This window comes from Aquila chrysaetos, chromosome 13 (genome assembly GCF_900496995.4).
Source record: "Aquila chrysaetos chrysaetos chromosome 13, bAquChr1.4, whole genome shotgun sequence".
In the NCBI taxonomy this organism is placed as follows: Eukaryota; Metazoa; Chordata; class Aves; order Accipitriformes; family Accipitridae; genus Aquila; species Aquila chrysaetos.
Genome location: NC_044016.1, coordinates 5,413,411 through 5,436,173, shown reverse-complemented (window position 1 = coordinate 5,436,173; position 22,763 = coordinate 5,413,411). Strand labels below are relative to the sequence as shown.

At 44.7% G+C, this 22,763-nt stretch overlaps 1 protein-coding gene across 1 annotated transcript; it reads left to right on the top strand.

Moving 5' to 3' along the window:
• LOC115350232 (calpain-14-like) lies at window positions 1-22,068 on the top strand. The gene is given in 20 exon segments (XM_041128435.1): window positions 1-231; window positions 2,642-2,711; window positions 3,681-3,799; window positions 4,424-4,560; window positions 5,617-5,791; window positions 6,489-6,554; window positions 7,903-7,988; window positions 9,262-9,336; window positions 9,998-10,161; window positions 10,854-11,026; window positions 13,749-13,954; window positions 14,507-14,543; window positions 15,421-15,483; window positions 17,083-17,140; window positions 18,909-18,973; window positions 19,377-19,445; window positions 19,565-19,643; window positions 20,807-20,923; window positions 21,600-21,655; window positions 21,939-22,068. Coding segments are annotated over 20 exon segments (2,073 nt in total). The 3' UTR covers window positions 21,966-22,068.
• The last annotated feature ends 695 nt before the right edge of the window (window positions 22,069-22,763 follow it).

Sequence of the window (22,763 nt, the reverse complement as noted above, 5' to 3'; positions counted from 1 at the left end):
ATGCCTTTTCTGCCGTGCTTGAAAAAAAAGAAGTCACCTGTGCCTTTAGGCAGGAGCGTCTTTCAAAAACACACCCCACCCATCCAGCAGAACTACCAGGCCTTGCTGGAGATGTGCTTGAAGAACAAATGCCTGTTCACAGATGACAGCTTCCCTGCTAACATCAGCTCTATTGGAACGGGACCACTGCTAAAGAAACTACCCCGAAATTTACAGTGGAAGAGGCCACATGTAAGTGACTTTCAGTGAATAATCTCATGATAGCCAGCAAATAGTGTTAGCATTGAGCAGACTACTCTTAGACTTTAATTTAGCTGTGCCTTAATGCCTCCAGAGATCACACTTATTGTATCAGCTGTCATTTTGGAAGCTGGGGTACATGGAGTTTCATAATTGCCTTTGAAGCATTTATTGCCCAAAATCATAACCAGCTTTGTTCTGTTTATATCCAGTAATACTCAGAGCAGGCAGAAATAGCAGGCGAAGGGAGTGAGGCGAGCTGGTGTCTTTGGAGCTCACAGCTCTCATGATCTCACCATGATTCCGTGATGACAGTTCTCATGGCGATGATCCCTCTCCCCAGAATTCAAGGTCTTGACCTTTTAGAAGATTTCTGAGTTTCTAGACAGTTCTTAGCCATTGACCCCTCTCCCATGGCCCACATACTGTTGTGATGCTGGAGGCTGCGACTTTCACCAGCAGCGGCAGGTGCCTTATCTTCTTGCTGGGCTGTTTTTTTCCTGCTTAACTGTTTAGTCTATTGTACTTAGAGCAATCTTTTCCCAGCTCTCAAGGTTGAGCTTCTACCATGACCAGTGATTGGTCATCAGTCAGTGAGTTGTTTTTAGTTCTGGAGCCTCTGTTTTCTACTTGTTTCCATATTTCCAAGGCCTTTGCTGGTATCCCATGCTTAAACTGAACATCATAACAAGAGACACCTGGTTGCAACGGCTGGTCACAGAGCAAGTTCTCATAACAAATGGATAGATAAGAAGTCTAGGAGGCCAGGACAGGGGCTTGGCACAGTTAGATAAGGCCTGTTAATAACAATGGCAGTTCTGTTCTTACTGAGGCACTAAGCAACGTATTGACAATCAGATCTTCCTGAAAGCAACGTATAGAATTATCTGAGAATTACAGTAGCACCGACTCCTTATGTTACTGTATCTGCAAAGGAATTCTGCCAGGTAATAGCAGATAGCATCTCCTAGATAAGTTATTTTCTAGCTGTCATATTTTGTCAGATTTAACCAATTTCTTAGAAGGGCTGAGTTTCTGCAAAAGTCATGAAAATCACTGGGAAAGTAGAGGCACCTTTGCAAAGCAAGCAGGAGAGCTTGGGAATAGCAGCCCTGGTTCTCAGAGTTTCACACGTAATTCAGTCTTGCATATGGTTTGTGTTAAGTCAGGATTTGCAGGCAGAGGAAGAATGCAGTCCTCAGGAGCCTGAGCTGGGTTGTGCCGGGCACTGTGGCTGAGGCAGTTATATCAGCATAGAGGTATTTGGGAGGGAAAGTTCAATATGAGTCCTGGCCTCTACAAAACCCTTCAGGTGTCCCTCCACCCCAGGGATATTGGAATGGACTTGAAACCTCCTCTGTCTCTCAGTCCACTATTCAGCTGCTCTAAAACTGCCTCATCAAGAAGGCTGCCATTTGTTCTGAATGCCAAACCTAGCCCAGCAAAGGCTCTCTGAAGACAGATGCTGTGCATCCTTCAGTCCTTATGCTGCAGAGGAAATGCTGAGATTCTGCTATTCAGCCTGCAGGCTTGTAGCTTGCTGCATCTATGACTGATGGCCTGCAAACTGAACACCCAAACTCACCAAGGATAGGGGTTGGTGTCTAATTACTGTGACTGCCTTCTGAGGGTTTGCTGTTTCTGTGCTACTGCCTGAAGGGGAAGCCAACAGTGTGAAAATTAGCTTGAGCAATTTGTGGGTCATTAGAGTGAAACGTAAGTTTGACACTTAGTTTATTAATTTGACCCCAGAGGCACTTGTGAGAGGGGGGAAAAAAAAAAAATTCTCTCTGAACAATTATTCACAGACCCACTCTTGTCACAGCAACAGGAACTTTTGTAGCAGCCATCAGTTAGTCTGTAGCTCGATTGTCAGGCAAATTGTGGAGGTATCAGCCAGGTTAGCTGAAAGTTTGAACAGTTATGTTCTGCCATCGTAGCCTCTTTTGGCTGAAACATGTCAGCAATTACAGAGGAGCAGGGCTGGCAGGTCTGAAGGGTTGTCTTCTCAGCAAGGTGTTCGTGGAGACCTGTGGTGATGCATCTGAGCACCAGTGGCTTATGTCTGAGACCAAATTCAATGTAGACCAAACACAGATGTGTGCCCAGGCTTGTTTCAGATTAGCCTTAGCAGATGATAATACTGAAGCTATACCTGAACCAGAACAATATCTACTGGGACAAAGGGATCCTAAGTATTTTGAAAACTTTGAACAGGCAGAGGGAGTGTTTTGTGTCACATATCTATGAGGTTTTTACATCCTAGACTAGGAACTCACTGGATTTCCCATCTTACAAGATCGCAGCTCTGCAGGCAGAAAGTCCTTGGCTTCAAGCTAAATCAGCTCATGTTATTGACTTGACTCTCTCCCTCTTTTCTTTTTGGTTGTGTGCTTCCCAGGCTTTGCACAGAAGTCCGGTATTTTATGCTGCAAACAGAAAGCAACTTGATCTCTGCCAAGGATTGGTGGGTAAGGAAGCGCCTTTGTATAACTATCTAAGTATTCTTATACAAGATAACATTTTATGTGGAATTTTGACTGTATAAAACTTGGCATAGAAATAGAAGGTGCACATATACTTATCTCTTCTCTTGGCATGGTGTGGATGAAGCAATCATTAGGATGGGATGAGCTCAGTAAAAAACTTGGCAAGCTTCAAGCTGGGATATCAAGGGTGAGAGGTGTCTCCACAAGCTGAAATTGTTGCTCTCTGTGTTGCTTCTGTGCATGCTAGTACTGCAATAGGAAGTGATCCTGTGCTTTTACTGGTCTGTAACGTTGCTGCTTGACGACAATTGAACATAGACCACAGTAGCAGGAAAATCTAAGACTTTCACTATCTTTGTATCTAAGGGTTAGTGTGAGTGCATTCTCTTCCCAGCTTAGCAGTTAGAAAAATCATTTTTATGCCCATGTTACCTAAAGTAAAAGGCTATATTGTCATCTGCAAAACAGGTAGGGGCAGGACTAAATTTATTTTTAAGTGCTTTAAGCCCTTAAAACACAAAGTCTGATAAGTACAGTCTTGCATGTGAGATCCATTGGAAATGATTTTTCTCTTCTGAAAAGTTAATGTTTTCAAAGAAAAAGGGAAAAGTTTTTTTTTTTTTAATAGTGTGCCTTTACAGAGAACAGAAAAAAACACGCCTTGTCATTAAAAAAATGGAATGTTTCCATTAAGAGCTATTTCTTGCTAAATTTCTTATTTAACCAAACAGTATCCAAATGAAAAGATCATGAGAGAACAATTATAAACCAATCATGGTTTGGTTAAATAAAGCACACGTCTGGATCATCTCATTTTCTGTGTATGATTTGTTATAATTGTAAAGACATCAGCACAACAGCTCTTCTGCTAGGATCTTGGTGGTGTTCCTGAACTTGGCTGACAACTCTCACTTTTCAGCCAACTGCATGTGTCCGTTTGTCTTGGCGCAGAGAACTGCTGGTTCCTGGCGGCCCTGGAAGCCCTGACGTTCCACCAGGACATCTTGACTGTAGTCGTGCCACAAAACCAGAGCTTTGAGAGGAAATATGCTGGCATTTTCCACTTCCGGGTACATCTGCTCCCCCAGAGCGTGGGAGATCTTCAGAAATCCTCTGTTACGTTTTGTGTCACACCCTTAGATAATTTGTACACGGTTCCCCTTGGCCAGTGGCAAGTGGCCAGAGCGTATCCTGGCCTGGAGAGTAGCCCATCACCCCTCCCACAAAGCAGTGCAGGCAGTGGATCAACTACAAGCCACTGGGAGGATATGCCTCCACTTGGCCCTTCTTTCCAGCTGTATCCTACCCATATTTTAATCCAGACAAAAGTCTTCGTCCATAGTGGCAACAGTCAGCTGGACTTGAGCATATCTGCTCTAACCTTCTACCCCTTTGCCCAGCTCTTGATGCAATTCTGCTACCCTGCAGTTAGGAACATCTTCCCAGAAGCCTAGCTGTGTCTAATTTCCCTGCTTAATCCTTTTACTCCTGGTATGTGCTTTGTTTTCTCCTCTGGCAGGGTGGAGCTGAGGACTTGGCTTTGTGGGTGTATCAGCACATCCCACTGACCCAAAGCAGCCCTCCCCCCAAGGCAGCTCGTCCTGTGCCCCCAGCTAAGCTATCTTGCCTTTGCTGTTGTTTAAAGGGGAGGTCCCCTCCAAGGGAAACGTCAGCTCATTCTTTTCCCCTGACAGTTCTGGCACTTTGGTGAATGGGTTGACGTGGTGATTGATGATCGCCTGCCGGTGAACGAGGTGGGGGAGCTGGTCTTTGTTTCCTCAGTCTATAAGAACGTGTTCTGGGGAGCCCTTCTGGAGAAGGCATATGCTAAGTAAGTGACTCATTCCAAGTTATTCAAATAGTCTCTCTAAAATACGTTGGTTGATGCCAATGTAGTTTGTTCTTGTTTATAAATGCACCTCCTAGGCCTTGCCACATTTGGAGTGTACTAAATGGTTCTTATCTTTCTGTTACTACACAGTAAAAGCTGCCACTGCAGTAGCTGTTATCCATCCAGGCCCTTGAGTTTAAACCCAAGGGTTTAGGAGTAGGTGTGAAAACAGACCTATCCTGGGGAGTTGTCCTCTGTTGTCATTGTTTGGAGTGTATTGGCTAGGATGATGCCTGCCTTGTAAATACCACAGAGGAGCGGAAGGCCACAGATAGGGATTTTCAAAGGTGAATGATTTCTGATGCCTCCTTTGATGCATTATCAATTTGAAAAACCTCCCAATGAGTTTTACTTTGGGGGCCTGCTGAAGAATTGTACTTTGGTTTTGGTAGAAGTTCCTGCTCTGGGGTTCCCCACACCTGACCCATTCAACAAGTCACATGGCACGGGGGAGAATACTGGCTTCTCTTCTGGGTGTTTTGTCTCGTGTGGTTTATCAGGACTAAGATAAGCAACAAGGCGTAACTAGTGGAGTGTGTTAATCTTGGGCTGAAATAATGTCTGCAAGGAAAAATCCTAGTTAACAGTGAGAAAAAGATCACAGCAAAGGAGAGAAAGTTCAGTTATTTCCATTTGGGGTTATCATCAGAACAGAAAGAGCTGAGAAAGTTGCTCTGCAGTGGTGAAGAAAATCAGATTGGAGACTGAACTCTCAAGGCACTGTATCATTCTCTGGTGATATATTCAGACAACATTCGCTGAGGCAGAGTTATCAAAGAAGTAGTGATGCGCATGTTCTCACTACTGTGCAGTGAGGGATGATAGGGAGTGAAGAGTCCCTTTCAGACTATGGCCAATCTTGGCGGCAATTTGCTAGATTCTTCTCTTCCTAAATGAGAAAGATTCCCCTAAAGTAAACATGAGTTAGTTACAGCCTTCCTCGACCTATCATCTGTGACTATAACCCCAAGAATATATTGATTTCTTTTTTGCTAGACTCTATGGCTCCTATGAAGATCTGCAGATTGGGCAAGTTTCAGAAGCCTTGGTGGATTTTACAGGTGGTGTTAATATAAGGATCAATCTTGCAGCAGCTCCTCCTGATCTGTGGGATATCCTGACAAGAGCAACCTACAGCAGATCTCTCATGGGCTGTCATACACATTTAGGGGTGAGGCTTGGAGTGACATGAAATGGCTTCACAGCTAAAAGCCTTTCTAGATCTGTTTCCCTCTGCTCAGCTAGTCATTGTGACTCAAAAAGTATCAAAGCTGCCACACGTGACTTTCTGTAGAAATCACATTCTTAATGTTAAAGTTTGTACATGGATTGATTCCCTGCTGCTTTTAGCTCCCTGTTGTTACATTTAGGAACTGGTTTTTCTATCAAAGAACCTCTATTAAATAAGGATTCCTCTTTTTGTTAAATAAATGTTCCACTTTTACAGTGAGGCACAGAGACTCATGGAATAAGCTTATAGCTAAGATAGAGAGAGGTGTGTACTTCAGAACATGAATTCAGGTCTTGGCTTCCAAGCCTTATGCTAACATTTCAGCTGTTGGGAAGCCCTACTATTTTGAAAATCAAAACCTAACCTCACGGACTTTTAAAAAGTGAGATGGTCTCTAGTCAAAGATCCAAATTTAGGAAGGGACCTTCCCAATCTACCTTCCAATTCCAAACATACTGCAAAATATGGCTGTTAGGAGCTTAGACTTAATTTTTTTTTCAGTTCGAACAATTCTCCATTTGCTTTGAGAGTCATTGCTTACACAGGTACAGGTCTCTAGTATTGGTATGAGTCTGCTGTGTAAGTAGGGATAGAATGAAAGGTTTATTTTCCTTCTGTTTCTCTTCCTTGTATACAGGCCACAAAGGTCCTGAAGAATGGGCTTGTTGCTGGCCATGCCTACACAGTAACCGGTATTAGAAAGGTAAGACTAGCCCTAATGTCCTGGGTCCAGGTTTGTTTGGATGTCAGCAATTTTTATTGCAGTCATAGGTTCAACCCTTAATCAGGGCAACTACTGTATCTCCTCCCCCAATGCTCTTTTAGTCTAAGGCTAAAAGAGGCTGCGTGCTTTGTAAAGATTCACTTTCAAGTGTATCTACTTTAGTATCATGAACCTGATGTAAAGGACAATGGTTATAGATCAGCATATCTCTAAGGGTGGGAATGATTCACAGGGCTCTGCTGAGAGCATCACCTACAAATGAATCTTAGCTGTTAAGGATGAAAGAACTGGCCTTTGGGGATGCTGGGAGGATGTGCTGAAACCTACTTTGGGTAAAAAGCCTTCATCTGAAGTCAGAGGAGAGGCCATGGAGAAGTAAAGATAACTGAATACAAGGGCCAAAACATGAAAAACTGCAGATGGAAATGTGAGTCAAGGCTAAAGTAAGGGAACTGAACTAGGCTCCTGTGCAGAGTACCAGGTAGACCCCACTGATCTGCAGAAGTATCATTGGGAGTCCCCTAAGGATGTTTGTCTAGAGGTAAGGGACAGTAAAATAATAGGTCCTAAAGAGTGGGAGAAGGCTCAAGCTTTCTCCTCCTGGACTGATGGATGACTATCTTGTCCAACCTCAAAAGGAGGTTGACAAGGGTAGTGAAGAACTTTGTGGGGCTTTGTAGGTGAAAGCACATTCAGTACCTCTAGCAAGAGATACTAGGGAAGCTGGAAGTGATACTATGAGCTGGATGATGCACACCTGTCTCCAACACACAGCAGGAGGGTTTTAGGTATGGACTTTATCAGCGACATGTCTGTCAGTCTGGCTCCTCTGATGGGATGAAGAGCCAGGCAGGAGTAAGGGACTGAGTGAGCACGTGGAGCTGTATGCTGCCAACAAAGCCCCTAGTCAGCCCGGCTCCCTCTTCTCCCACCATGGCATCCCATTTCAGGAGACACTAATCTATGTGGTTACCCCATGGGCTGCATTGTGCTATGCCATTGCACTGGGGTAGGACTTAGCTTTCACAGTAGTACAATCCTGCCCCCACATAAGCATAAAATGAGCAGATGTTGGAAAGGAAGAGGAATTTACGGACAAGCCTCCAAATTAGGAAACTGTGAGGTCTCTGGTTTCAGTTATAGAAGGTAAGATAAAGCATCTTAATCTCTTTGTGCCAGCATTCAGAGTTGTTCATAGATTTTTGTCATCATACTTCTGGCATATATGAGAACAAACAAAATCGTTAATATCTGACATAGTACAGTGATATAAACCAGATGAGAACTGCTGAGACCTTGGTAAGCACAGTGTTACTGTTTTATACAGGTGACCTGTCAATGTGGACCAGAAAACCTAGTGAGACTGAGAAATCCATGGGGAAAAATTGAATGGAAGGGAGACTGGAGTGACAGGTGAGTTTAAGAAAGGAAAGGTCTGATGCTGAGTGGGAGGAAGGGTTTCTCGGAGGAAAGATGCTGCCATCTTCAGGCATGAATTAGTGCTGAGAGCAGCCTTAGGATAAGTAACAGTTACTTGCACAGACGGTCTGGTGTCAAAGCAATGACTCGATAGATTTGTATTTCTCCAGCAGATAGTGCTCACGTAGTTGGGCTCACTTCACACGTGCAGCTTCAACAAGCTCAGTTCTGCGTTTCCATTCACTGAATGCCAGAGGAAACATAATATGAACATCAGATGCTGACCATGTTGCTGTGATCTTGATGGCATGCAAAGTGACAGATAGCTATGCAGAAGGCTCTAAACAAAAAGCATGTTTCAGGGCACACAGCCCTTTATCACAGGAGGGACTGTGCTAAGTCCTCCATGGGTGGGAAAGTGTTGGAGCTGGGTGGCTGCAAAGTAGTCCTCCGTCCTGCTGTTTGGGGAACTACAACTGGGTATGAGATCAGAGGAAGCAACTAGTGAGGCAAATGGGCCCTATATTTGCATCTGCCTGAATTTTTTGATTGGGATCCATGAAAGACAGTGTTTTGCATTCTAGACCACGGGCAACTGTAGACTTGTGTCCTATTCCTCTTTGAAGTGGTGCATGTTCCTTCCTTCCAAGCTTCACTTCATTCCCTGCACAGGCCCTGTTGGCTGAGGCTTGGGGATAGGGAGGAGGGAAGAGCATAGGGAGGTGTTGGGAATGTGAGTGACTTTCACCTTGTCTGCAGAGCAGTAACTTCTCTGATGCATGTCTGTCACATAATGACAACATACCAGCTGTTCTTGTTGAAGAGCATAATGAGCAACATACTGTAGGCCTGCCTTTTAAATGACTCCCAGCTGCCTCTTGTGCTGTCCTAGTCATTCATTCATTATGCCAAACACTCTTCCTATTATGTCTCCTTTGACAGAAAATTAACCAACAAAACAGGTCTAGATTTTTATATTTTAAGCACTTGGAACTGTGTGTGCAAGTGAATGGACTGGCTAATGGAAATGGAGCATATCTGGCTTCTGCCGGAGAAAACTGGAGCCACTTAGCTACAGCTCATGGGGACCAGAGTGCTTGTGGAGAGTCTCCTATGGCTGAAGGCGTAGGGGGCCCGTGTTTAGTGGGGTATAAATGTGGAGATATATGGGGACAGGGATTTGGCCTCTTTTTGTAGAGGAAAGCTATGTACTCTACCTTGAATTTGAGGACACATTTGGTTAGTCACCTCATGTTTTTCCCCTCAGCTCTTACAAATGGGAGCTGCTGAGCCCCAAGGAGAAGATTTTGCTGAGGAAAAAGAAGGACGATGGAGAATTCTGGTAATGGCATAGTCTCGCCTCTTCTCTCCTTGCCAGTAGCTCTGGGGCTGCGTCTGGAGATGAAGCAGCACATTGCCACTTAGGTTGAGGCATATGTGATCTGCTTTATAACAGCCCATGCTTGCTTTCTTGTTCTCCTCCTCTGCTTGATGATGTGAGAAGCAGTAGCTGTGCTGACACAGAAGAGATGCACTGTTCTTCAGTGGCAGGAGTGAGGGAGAAGCAGGATGCTGCCAGGTCTCCCAGGGCTCCTGGAGACATGGGCAGCTTTCAGGAACTTTTGTCCTGCCTTTTATTTTTAAGGTAGCTTTGGGAAGCTCTTGCTTGCCTTATGTTTGTTCCTGGTTTCTCCACAGCTTCTGCCAAGAGGTGGCAATGTTGTTGCCTGTGTCATTTCACTGCGGTCCCTTTGGTGGCAATATTATTTTAATCTCTGTGCTGCTATACTTTGCTGAAATCTTAGTCGTGCATTTGCTACTGCTAGATGCTGCTGTTGGAGCAGACGCTCTCTTCTTTACTGCCTAATAAAATATGAGCATTACCATATGTAACACAGAATGGTGCGGCTTCGAAGTTCCCTGCTCCCTTTCCTTTTCTTTTTATAAGCCATATGGACTAAACTAAACTGCTGACAAGATGTCTCTTGGCACTCTTTTCTCAGGATGTCTCTGCGAGATTTTAAGATCCATTTTGTAGATCTGATGATCTGTAAATTAACTCCAGACCTCATGAGCCAGGAAGATGGGAAGAAGTGGATGTACTCCCTGAAGAGTGGGAGATGGGTTAAAGGAAGTACAGCAGGAGGAAGTCTGGGATTCTGTAATGGTGAGAGGCACTCTTTTGGATGACTGTGGGGTAACATTGCTCTGCTGTCGCAGTTACCAGCACCTTATACCTGTTAACACGAAATTGACAACAGAAACGTGCTCTTCCTGCTTAAACATCCACACAAACATCAGAAATAAGCAGGTGAAGAACTTGACTAGCTTCTGCTATCATAAAAGCTGCATGACTCGCAAACATAGGGCAATGGGCTGGTTATGGCATGAAATGAGCTGCAGAATCCTAGGATCAGTCGCCAACACTGAGCTGCTTTGGGGCATTAAACTTGTCTGTTAAAATTTGCATCCTCAGCATCTCCAGGGAGTGGTACTTTAAGTAAAGTGAATGGGAAATGCAGAGGCTCAGCCTTTCTGGAAGCAGAGCAGGTGGGGTCTGAAGTCAGCTAGCCCATACACCAGAGGTGATAAAGGAATAGTGATACATTTGTAAACAAAATGACCTCTTAGTTGCAGGTGACTGGAAATGTAGTTCCTTGTTCCTGGGCCTTCCTCCTGTCTTACTTAGTGGTTGCACTGCTAAACTCGTAAACTGCACCCTAAGATCAAATCCCTGTGAGGTCTGGAGATCCAGACAACCTGTGACCTATTCAATCTGATGCCAGGCATCATGTGGGAAGCTGGCAACCAATTTTGTGATGGAAAATGACATCAAAATGTTTTTCTTGTTTTGCTTAGGCTCCTTTTGGATGAATCCTCAGTACTGGCTGAAAGTTTTACCAGCTGAAGACAGTAAGAAAAGCCTGGGTTCCTGCAATGTGGTTATATCCCTGATGCAGAAACACAGCAGCAAACACCGGAACCGAGCTCCTCACCTCTTCATTGGATTTTCACTCTACAAGGTGTGAAGAGTTCTTTGCCTTTCTTGCTTTCACCAAATAGGAAAATTTCCAGCCCCTGTAAATTGTAGAGCTTTGCAGACCAAGAGTTTTGCTATGCGCAGGGTGATCTGTGCTCTTTTCTCCTTGCCTGTGCCCAGTCTCCTCACACATCAGGGCTAGGCTCCCTCGGGCTCTGTGGCCCAGTTGCTGCCTCTCCAGCATGCTGGGTGTCAGCCTGCAGAGCAGTGAGAAATGCCGCTTGCTTCAGAGCACACTGGGCTTTATTTTATTCTCTCTGAGACTATGTGCAAGAGCTGGGAGAGGGTGCCAGGAGTCCACTTTGAGGCAGGGAGAGTGCTGCCATGGTAAAATTGTGCTTGAGAAGTATTCCTAGTATGATGTGGCAGCTGCCCATGTGTGAGTACTGCTAGTTCTCTGTGTATCCAGGGGTAAGTGGATATCACTAGAAGGAGTGAGAGTTTCCCCGCCTCAATTCTCTGCTTATCTGTGAGCCTTGCAGACCCACTCTCCTCCCATGAAAAGAGCCACAGCTCTTGTTGCTGCTGTGAGTTTACACAGTTATGGAGAGATGGCTGTGGGGCAGGGTTTTCAGGTGGAGGGGCTGACGTTTCTGAAGGCAAAGACCCCAGCTGGGCATATGTAGCTGCTTCCCAGCAATGATATGGCTATGTTGTGTGAGACCCAAAGGTCCCTGTCTGACAGATGCTCTGTTTCTTTTCTTCCTGCAGGTGGACCTAGAGGTAAGTCCCTTGTCACCGCTGCTGGCTGTTTGCTGGTGGACCTGGGTTGGTGCAGCTGTTATGACAACACTGAAGGTGTTGTGTTTGCCTTTGTTCCTTGGCTGACAGCTAGTAACAGTGTATTTGAGTTCAGTGAGACGCCATAGTAAGTCACTATTAATGCAGAGCTATCCACTGACTCTTCTGAAAAGCAGCCATATCAGGAGGGCTCAGGGCTCAGAAGCCTTAAAATGGGGCATTAGTTGTTCAGCTTCTGCACTAGGTCTTCAAAGGTATTAGAAGTGGCATCAGTGTTTACCTGATCAGCACTTTGTCCCTGCTGCAGTTGTAAGATGGTGCCCCAGTTCTTGGCTGTGTCTAAGCTGGACTCACTGCAGCAATCAGGGGAGCCAGAGCTACCTTTCTGCTGCCTCCCAGTCTTGGGATGAGGTGGGAACAGAGCCTATGTCCCATGCAAGTCAGGGGTCTCCTGGGGAGCTCAGGTTCCTTCCTGGCTGGGGATGCTCTGAAGCTGACACTACAGGTGTTTTCAGCTTCTTCAGGCCAGCTGAAGGCCAGCTTTCTAGCATTTTCTTTAGCCACTAGCCTTTGGGACCTGAGGAAGGGCCCTGGAAGTTAAACCCTGATGTAAGTCCCAATTTTGACCCTGACATCAGAGGGCTATTTAAAAGAGGGAAAGGTTTAGCTCCTTTTGTCTTGAAAGGGTATATCTTCCACTCTGTTACTACTCAGAACACCTCTGAAATGAGAGTCCTTTTGAATTTGGGCTGGCAAAGAGCTGGTTTGGGTGTATGGTCAGGGCAGCGCAATTGTGTTCTCAGTTATTGTATTTCCAGCATGGTAACCATGAGGTAAGATGCTACTCCTTCCTGACTTAAATATTGTGGGCACTATCAGAGTTACAAGTGAGTTAAAATTCCTGGCAGAGGGCGTCTGAGTGTGGCCATAGCACACTGCTGTGCTGCACCCGAGGGGGAATGGTGGCAGCCAGGACTTTAATTTCAGGTTTGTAGTGGTTGCCAAGATCAATACAAAGAGATGGCAAGCTGAGAACATCTAAGGTATTGGAACTACAGTCAACAAAGTATTGACTGGAATATAAAAACTTTGAATTTAACATAAGGGGCATGAGGAGGAGTAACCCTGAACCCTTCAGAAGAAAGATTGCTCTATTAGTAAGAAAAATACTGGCAAAGGAAGAGGAATAGCATCTCCACTATGAGGCTGTGGAGTAAAATGGCTAAATGTTTTGAGGAACAGCCAAGATCAGAAGGTGACAGTGGGTTTAGCTAGCAGGATTATTTATTTGGCTTGTGTACTGGGCACTTGGTGGCATTAAAAATGAGTTCAGAGTTGCCTGGATCAACACTTTATCTATCCTCCTATTGCAGAAAAGTGCTGCAGAGCAAAACATCTATAAGAGCCAAGAGTGCCAGGCAGATCAAGGACACATGTGGAGTCAGGGCTAGGGATTAGGTTGCTCCTGCAGTATGCTCAGATCACAGGTGCTCAGAAAAACCCCCTGCTACCAGATCCCTAGTGCAAAGGACAAGCTGGGGACAAAGTGTGTGGTACCTATGGGATAGGAGGGGTGTTCTGGCTAGTGAAGAGCAGTCTCTAGAGCAGTTCTTGCCTGCAGTCATTTCTGCCAGTATAGAAATGACTTTTGCAGTAGCCACTCTGACAGGAGCCTCTTCTCTTCCCCAGTCTTTGCTGCTGTTCCTTGCAAGTACTATTATATTGTTGATAAGGTTGCAGGAAGACCTGTTCTTTGACATATTAACATTGGGCAGGGGCAGTGCGTAGTGAGAACCACCATGTCCTGGGAGGAGACTGAGTCCTTTGGGCCCTGTTATCTGCTTGTGCTGTAAAAAAAATCTGAGGTGTGAAGGCAGGCTGTCTATGCCATGCCTGTGAATTCTCCACATGCCTTTTGTCTCTTTGTTCAGCTGGTGCAGAACACATTTCTCTTCTGTTTCTTCTCTTAACAGTACCAGGAAAGCAACAGAAAGCTGCCCCCAGCTTTCTTCACCCGACATCAGCCTGTGAACAAGCACCAGGTCTTCCTTGATGAGCGGGAAGTGACTCATGACTTCCACCTGGCACCTGCTGTCTATGTGATTGTCCCATCCACCCTGAAGCCTCAGCAGGAGTCTGAATTCATCCTGCGGGTCTTCTCGAGGAAGCATGTTCTTCGGTGAGATGCTGGTGCCCCTCTGACAGCGCCTAATTCTCTGGGATGGTAGGATGGTCTGGTCTTTCTAGCCTAATGGGGGCAGCATAAAGACTTTACTCTGCAAAAAGCAGCACAATCTCTTTTGGAGAGGCTGGCTGTGGATTTCTCGGACCTCAGGATTCTCAGTGGCTGAAACTGCTTTTAGCCTTATCCTTTCAAGAAGTGTTGAGGTAGACCCGCACAAGGGATTCTTGCAGCATGCTCAAGTTTGAGACTGTGGAGAAGGACAACAGTTTTTAATGCACCATCAGTTTGCCAGGAGGCCCTGCTGGCGATGCTAGGATGGTTGCTTGTGCAGAAATGGTGCTTTGGAGACTTCATGTGCCAGCAGCCCCTGGGGAGCCATGTGGGCATGAGGGCTTCCCTTACTGCAGGTGTTACACTAGGGAAAAAAAACATATGCTGCAACAGAGGGTTGGGGCCCTGTCTGAGGATGGGGGATACCACCTGTGATGAGACAAACACACAACTCTGGGATATCTCCTTAATGTGTCTGCTTTTTTGCATCTCCAGGGAAATGGGCGGGAACACCAGTTTCACCCTCTCTAAGGTGAGTGAGTGAGGGGAGTGGGAGGTCTGTGGTTTGGTCTTCAGGTCTGAATGTTGGGTTTTTCCTGTTGCCCTGCCCTATCGAGAGGCTGAGTGAGAATGTGAGTGCTTGTGTTGCAGCACTTTTGAAAGGGCAGCTTGGGTTTACAGGCAGAGTCCCTTGGACCATGTGGACAGAAGCAGTCAAATGTCAGGGACAAGCAAATTTTTAGACACCTTTGTTAGTTGCCTTTTTGTGAACTTCTTTTAGTGACACCATCTTACTTGCTCTGCAGTCTTTCCTATTCATGGCTTTTTTGGAGACTCACGGTCCTTTCTTGCATTTCTCCCTGCTCCTTTCATGCCTTGAAAGTTTTGAAGACATCATGGGACCTGAGCAGTATTGTTCCCATGCAGTGGTCTATAGGTTATTTTCAAAATAACTGAGCTCAATGGCAGTGCATGCATGTCTGCAACTTGTGCCAGGGAGTTTATAGCATAGTCTGTTCCCCTGGCATAAACAGGGCCATTCTTTCTTTCATGTCCTCTATGCTCCTGTATAAAGGAGGACAGAGACCCTTCTCTCTCTTCTTGGCATGGAGTGAGCCCCATCCTTTGTTCTTGCACAGCTTGGTGGGGGGGAAATATTTCTTCTCACTGAGTGTTATATGAGTATTTCTTTCCAAGCAATAGCATTTCCATGAGGTGGAGAGCTATCTTAGCAGTGGGCTGCGTTAGTGATATAGCATTGATTGCAGTGGTGGGGAGAAGGTGGAAGGGCAGGGGATGAGAGTGCAGTTCTGGGAAAGCATCTTTACTAACTCTGTCTTGAATGGCGACATTTTTCTTCCTTGAGTTAATGATTTATTTATTTATTTATTTATTTAAATATCTTAAAGGAAATTGTTGATAGATATGAAGGCAAGATTTGGGAGGATTTCTTCACAAAGCATTTTGAACAGGTAAGTGTGTGCATGAGCTGCCAGAGTAAACTCCTCCAGAGCTATTATGTAGCTCTGTGAAAGTTAAAGCATGTGGACATTCAAGGGAGGTCTGGATGTGGAAGTGTGGGGAACAGAGAGGAGGTTGGGCTGTGTGTACAGTGCTGATTCCATACAGCAGATTTGACCGCAAAGCTTAGCAATGTGTTAGCATTGAGATAGGCATACTTCTCTATGCTACGGGGTGTGAATGCCTGGAACTTAATGCCACAGGATGTTGTGGATGTGACAGTATCAACTGGCTTAAAAGGTATTAGCAAACTGATGGGCAGCAGGTCCGTAAATGAATACTAAAGGACTAGGCAGGTATGTACCCTCTAAGATCCATTTTCCAACAGGTGTGGGTGCCAGGAAAACAGGAGAATGGACTGCAGAAGCTGACCAGGCTCACGTGCTCTCCCTAAACTTTAATTCCTATTGCCTGTATCGGGGGAAAAAGTGGTGGGCTGTGTGGATCCATCCTACCCTTTATGGTGTTCTTACGCTTATTGGAGAAAGTCACCTATTAGGGAATACCCCCTGAAATATTGACACTTGTCTCATACATCCTTCATCACAGTTTGATGGCAGCTAACTTGTTTCAAGAGGTAAAGTAGGTATCAGGTGTCCCATCACCTTTTTTCACTAATTTTTCTAGTGAAAGATTCTTTTTAACAATCTCTCTGGTCTGATTTGGGATCGAGTTGACCTTCAGGGATCCCACTAACTATGGTGAGGGATGAAAGTGTTTCACCTTTCAGAAAAGGTGGCCACATTTATTTAGCAGCATACACTGTATTTGACAAACACAATTTCACAAAAACACATTTGCACTTTTGATAGCAATATTTTGATGGAAGCAGTTACTAAAAACAAGCAATGCTTTTACTTTTTGCCACTTGTTTAAGATTTTGATTTTGAGAATGGTGTGGCTTTCAGATGTGCTAGAAATTGCCACATATTGTGAGGTGCTGGTCCTTTGCTGTCAGGAGGTCCAAGTATGCACAGAGGTGAGCAGTAGTACCATTTCTTAATACATTACCCTGGCAAGCCTCAGTGATCCGAAAACAGGCTTTTATTTTTGAAGAGTGACATTTAAAAAAATCCTCCAAACAAATGTCACAGTTTCTAAAAAACCTTTAAACTTTAGTATAACAAGGAGGAGGGGAAGTCTCTGCTTTTGAAAAGTTTGGGGAGGAAGTATTCTGAAGTTTCCATCTTTTTTTGTTTGTAAATGATAAAAGGGAAATATTTGAAGCAGGTCTCTTGACAGTGTGCTTGATAGGACAGATGGCACGAGGGCTGAAAGGTTGATGGTCTGGATCCTCACTCAGTGTAAATCTGCACTACTGCATTGATCTGTGTGGAGCCCTGAGAACTTAGCCCAGAGCAGACTGCAGCTCTTGCAGGCTGAGAATCTTGTCATATTCAAAGGGAGTTTTTTCTATTGATTTTCACAGTGGCTGGAGTGGGGCCAGAAAAGCAGAGAATGAAGATGGGACATGCTGGGGAAATAAAAGAGGGAGAAAAGTGATTTAATAATTTAAAAAAAAAAAATAAAAATTCTCTTCCATATCACAGAATCCTGAAATAAATGCTGTTCAGCTCCAGAAGATCCTGAATAATATATCTTGGAGAAGTAAGTGCTGAGAAGTAATGTTTCTGTAAAATATACCCTCTTAGAGAAAAGCCTCAGCTCCTGTATCTGTTTCTTGAATTCTGAGAAGAGAAACTAGCTTGAATCTGACTGAACTGACTCTTCTGATGCCATGTTAGATTTCCAGAGAAAGGATTTGCTGGGGTGTGAATCAATATGGTAGTAATTTTGTAAGCAATGCTAATCTAGTTTGAATTTCAACAACTGAAAGAATGAGGGGGAAGAGAAAGCATAGATATTGTGTGTGGATGCAGACTCTGAATTTGACCTCCAAACCCAGCTTGACCTCAGCCTTGACTCTGAAACTGTATCTCATTTCACCCTGTGCCACTGCCACAGTCTTGGCAGCATCACTGCTAGAAGGTGTAGAAAGTTAGCCTGGTCTGCAGGCAGGCAGGTGGTGGAAGGGGGCTTGTCTTTACCTTGATGTGCCTGGTTCATGCTCACTATTCCTATTTACTCTTCCCTGCTGTGCATGCATAGGGCTGTTCCTTGTTGTTTGTGTTTGGGAGACAGGAAGGAGGTGCAGGTAGCCTGTGTAACTTATGCTTGTGAGAACCAGGTGAGCCCTGGGGTTGTCTCTCTAGTGAGGACTGTGATATCCACTCTGCCAGTGGCAGCCCAGAGCACTCCACAAGTTCATAGTTTGGTCCCTAGTTATAAATAATGCTACCTGGACAGCAGCAAGGTATTCCAGTGGCTGATTTCTCTGAACAGCAACAATGAAGTTACAGATATAATGATGAATCCAGTTTTTCTTCCCACTTTCTTCGCTGGTAACAACCGATGTGCAACACAGAAAATACACCATCCGGCCATTATAGGCAACAAAGATGACGAACAAAAGACTGATATGATGCCTTTTCCACTTAAGCTGAATTTGGCATTGTTCCCTTTTCTACAAAGGTGGACAAGGATAGCTCTTCTATCTTTGCAAAGTGACCCACCAGGCACTGTTTTATCTGTGAGAAGACTATGTTGAACAGAGAGTCTTTATTTTTCATAATTCATCAATTTTAAGACATTAATTTAAAAATGTTACCGTACTTGATTCATATTTAGTAAACAGGGCTATTACAAGATTAAAACATCTTCACTTTCTGGAGAGAAGGGATTGTGAGTTATGCTTCTGTCCGTTGCTCAGTGGAAGTCTACAGACAATCTATAATCATGATTTGCAGTGAGATTAGAGTCTATTTCTGTTACTCTTCATGTAACTTATGTATGAACCAGGAATGCTAAGCTTTGATGCAGCATCATGTTTTCAGTAATGCCTGTACTTTTAATTATATTAACAGAGCTGGCAGTGTGTCTTTGAAAGAGAGGGAGATGCTTAGCACAAAGGTTTCAATTAATCTGCAGTGCTGCTCCCCAAAGCTCTTCAGGTCAAGTGACTTTGCTCAAGGTCATGCAGTAAATTCTGTTTGGGATTACGGCTTTGGATGTCCTTTTCCTTCCATTTTCTCTTAATAGCTGGAGATAGTGCACCGTATTTCATTCCATATTACACGCCTGCAGGGAGCTCATATTGGATTTTCTGAGACTAGTAGAATCCATCCTGTTGCCTTATATTTTTATCACCATAGATGATACGTCTTCTCAAGTGGGTGTAAAGTTTCACAAAGGCTTTGGGGCCTGAGCCCTATCAAGGGAGGGGGAATTTTGTGAGAGTCCATTTTTCTGAGAGATGTTCAATGACTCCTCAAAACAGTTGTTTGTTTTTTTGGTTTTTTTTTTTTCCCCTCTCTAGATTTCCAGAATTTTCACCTGAGTTTCAGTCTGGATGCCTGCCAGGGTATCGTGGCGCTCCTGGATGTATCCTTAGCATGAGTGATACTTCTGACTCATAATACTTCACTGAAGCATTATTTCTTCAGGCAAACGGGGTGTTACTGTGATTTCTTTACCACCAGGACATGGCCCTGCTTATTGAACTTCTCACCCTCCATAATAACAGTTCAGCTGTGACAGAATGGAATTGGTTTGGGAAAGGTTTGATTCCTACCGCCTCTGAAATCAGCGGCCAGGTTTCCATTGACTTTAGTGGGAGGAGGATCAAGCCTATATATAGGCTTGTGGGCTAAGAAATCATTATCCTCATATTATAATTGTGTGAATGTTAAAGCGGCTATGAGGTTTTGGTTGTTTGGGTTTTTTTATGTAATGGGTGCTCTCTGACATTTAATTGAGATGTTCTGACCTTAATTGTCTCACGAAGCTGAATGCCTCTGGCACATTGAGTATCCAGGAATTGAGAGTCCTGTGGAAAAGGCTGCTTTTCTATTTGGTATAACAATAATTTCTGTGCCCCCTCGCAATATCTCCCTGCTCACAATCCCTTTGGTGTCATCTGTTGTTTTTTGGGGGGTTGTTTTGTTTAAAAATATTCACCCCCACCTCCCGCAGGAAGTTTTCCAGAAAGGAGATGCTAGCAAATCAGGAAAGCTTGACCTTGTGGAACTGCATGCAGCTATACAGGAGACAGGTGAGCCCACAGCGCATCTTGGCAAGTCTTATCCTCATAAAGGCTGGAAAAAGCGCAGGGCTGGGAAGCATCTTGAGAATTGTAGGTAGAGCCCAGGAGTGGAAAATCTCTGTTTTGCTCTTTAGCTGGGTAAACACATCTGAAAATTATTTTGCTGTGCGATGGGCTACTTAATTTTGCCCCAGTGTGGTCTCATACTGATAGTTCTCTGAAACAGAAGTGTCTGTCTATTTTAGACCCAGTTTTTAAATCCCTTCCTGTTAGTTGCTAATTTAATTTTGAAAGAGTGTGTGGGGTTGTGTGGATACATGCAGGAGGCCAGATCTAGCTCATATTAAATTGCTACCTCTGCTGAAGACGACAGCTCAGGGACTGAATCTGGAAATGTGGGACTTGCACAGAGGCAATACTGGTGCCAGACTTCACAGATATAATGTCTGAAGCTTGATCTAAAAATGGAAGATGATACATATGGGTCCAAATACTGGACCAAGCTCTGTTGCTGTTACCGAGTGGGGGCTTTAAGTGGGGGCTGGTACTCAGTCTTGTAGCTTCTTTTGCACATTTACAGCTTAAATATCACTCCTCCTTTTTTGGTGTGTGGTTCACCCAGTTCATCTGAGTCAGTGGAAGCACAGTGAGAAACCCAGGTGTACCTCTGCTAAAGCAAACTAAAATCCCAGGCCATGAATAGAAAATACTTTTATTCCTTGTAAATGCTGCTTGACATTGGGACTGATGGTTTCTGTATGAGCTTCCTCTGGAATTTCTTTTTCATCTCCTTTCCTACCCTCTTGTGGAGTATTGCTCTTAAACACAGCTGCTGTTATTACCCTCATACCCCATGAGCAAAGGATGCCTATGTGTATTTTATTCCAACTCTGGCAGGACTGTGAGTATAGGGGTCAGATCTGAACGCTTTTAAGTTTGCAGGAGATATCTCCATGTAGTGGTCTCATTTGGGCTGGCTAAGATTTGATTATCTTAGGGGAGGTTTGAAAAACCACGCTGTTGGAGAAGGGCTGAAGACCACTCAGTTGTGCATGCTTATAGCTGTGTGTGCACACCCACAGCTGTGCACATTCAGCTGTGTACAGCTGGGAGCTGCCATCTCATTCTCTTTTCCCTTTTTTTTCCTCCCCCCCCCCCCCTTTTTTATGAAGGCATTTCACTCAGCAATGAAGTCTGTAATTTGATGGCAATCAGATATGGTGACCCCGACTTACAGATCAGCTTTGAGAGCTTTGTGTACTTCATGCTTCGAGTGGAGATCATGGGAGGTGAGGCTGGCGTTACGTGACTGGCCAAGAAGCTGGGCTGTCCAGCTAAGCCCTGGCCCTTCTGACGCTGCTCCAGCTGGCAGTTGCAAGGTCAAAATTAGGAGTGGGTTTCTGAATAGACCAAGAATAATCAGTTTAAAGCGAGGGACAGATATAGAGGAAATCAAGCTCTTTACCTTTCCACCAGTGGCTTTCTACAGACATCCAGGTTGTACATATCAGAGTGATTTAGCTCCCTGCAGGTTTGCGCCAGCCTTCTGTAGGAGGAGGCAGGCAAATTACAGATGGAGGTTGCTAATTTTCCAGGAAGAAGAGAGCCTTGGAATATACCTTTGGTGGGACTGCAGTTGTGATGATGAGACAGCTGATACTCAGTCTGTGAGCTCATGCTGTAGACACTTCACATGTGTCTCAAAACTGTAGTGGGTGAGATTGGGACTGCCTGCATTTTGGGGTTTCACAGCTGGATGGACAGACAGTAACATGCCTGACTTTATTCAGCTGCTCCCTGTGTCCCAGACCTCAGGGATCTTCCAGCGATAGAACGGAGAAGCACACATGCACTTGTGAATAGCCTATAAACTCTGCCTTTGAGGTTTTTCCTGAGACAGAGTGTCTTGGCTGGTGTTGATCTCTTGGCTATTAAGTTAATGCTCTTTATTTATTTCTTTTCCAGAGGCCTTTTGCAACTTGACACAAGATGGCAAAGGGATATATCTCCGGGAATCTGAGGTAAAGCCTGCTCCCTGACTGTCAAACGTGGGCTCCTTCATTGCAAGTAGCACTGCATGTTTTGTTCTGTAGCATTAAAAAAGGTATCTTTACCTGATCACTTACAGTGTAGGTTAGAAACAACAAGGAGCTTCAGGCTTCTAAGTCTTCTGCTTTTATTATGGCTTCTTCTCCTTCTGGAGACAGAAAATCTGCAATGCCCCATAGTCCACTGCAGTTGTGAATATCGCAGAGCTCTCACAGGGATGGATGAGTTCAACCCACTTTCCCCATTATTTTACAGTGGATGATGATGACACTGTATTCCTGAAGCAATGCTGTAGAGGAGGGGACAACACAGGCCTGTACCAGGATGACGAAGGCTGCTTTGTATCAACTTTCTGCGCATACTGGACTCTCTGGGCTCAGCCCTGCAATTTCCCTCATATGAAAAGTCTTCCCCTCAAGCAGACTTGACCTAATAATGACAGACTTAGTGAATTGAAGTTTTGCTAATTAATGTACTTATTTTGAGTCCTCTTTCACTTCAGACAACCCTTCTGAGAAGAGACTGCTGGATGCCAACCACTACAAGTGCACAGTGTGACACCATGGAGTGCGGTGGCTGGGTCACTGGGGTCACCTACTTAATGCTGGTGTTACGCTGTCACTATTATAGGATGGCATACGTTGTGGTAGTGCCCAGAGGCTGTGCTTGGTGATGGGGCTCTTGAGCCTGGGAGAGAAATGGCCCCTGCCCTGAAGGGCTTGTCACCTAACAGAGGAAATCCCAGTTCTGCAGCTGCTAGGCCCATGGTAGAGGGCAGGAGTCTGTGTACTTGTGGGGAAGGGGTGGGGACTCTCTGAATGAACACTATTCCCTAGCCACGACTTGGAAAGGTGATTTGCAAGCATTCAAACCATCTCTTTTGCTTTTATAAGTCAGCATAGCCCTATTGAAGTGAATCTAAGTTGATTTGACCAAGCAATGAGCCAGGCCTCCAGCTCTTTGTTAAGGATGGAGGCTGTGATGTCTGTGTATTTATTTCAGAAAGTCAGTGGGTTTTCTCTGCAGATTGAAAAGTACAGTACAGTGATAAGTAAACTGAACCCATATTGTCTTTAAGTC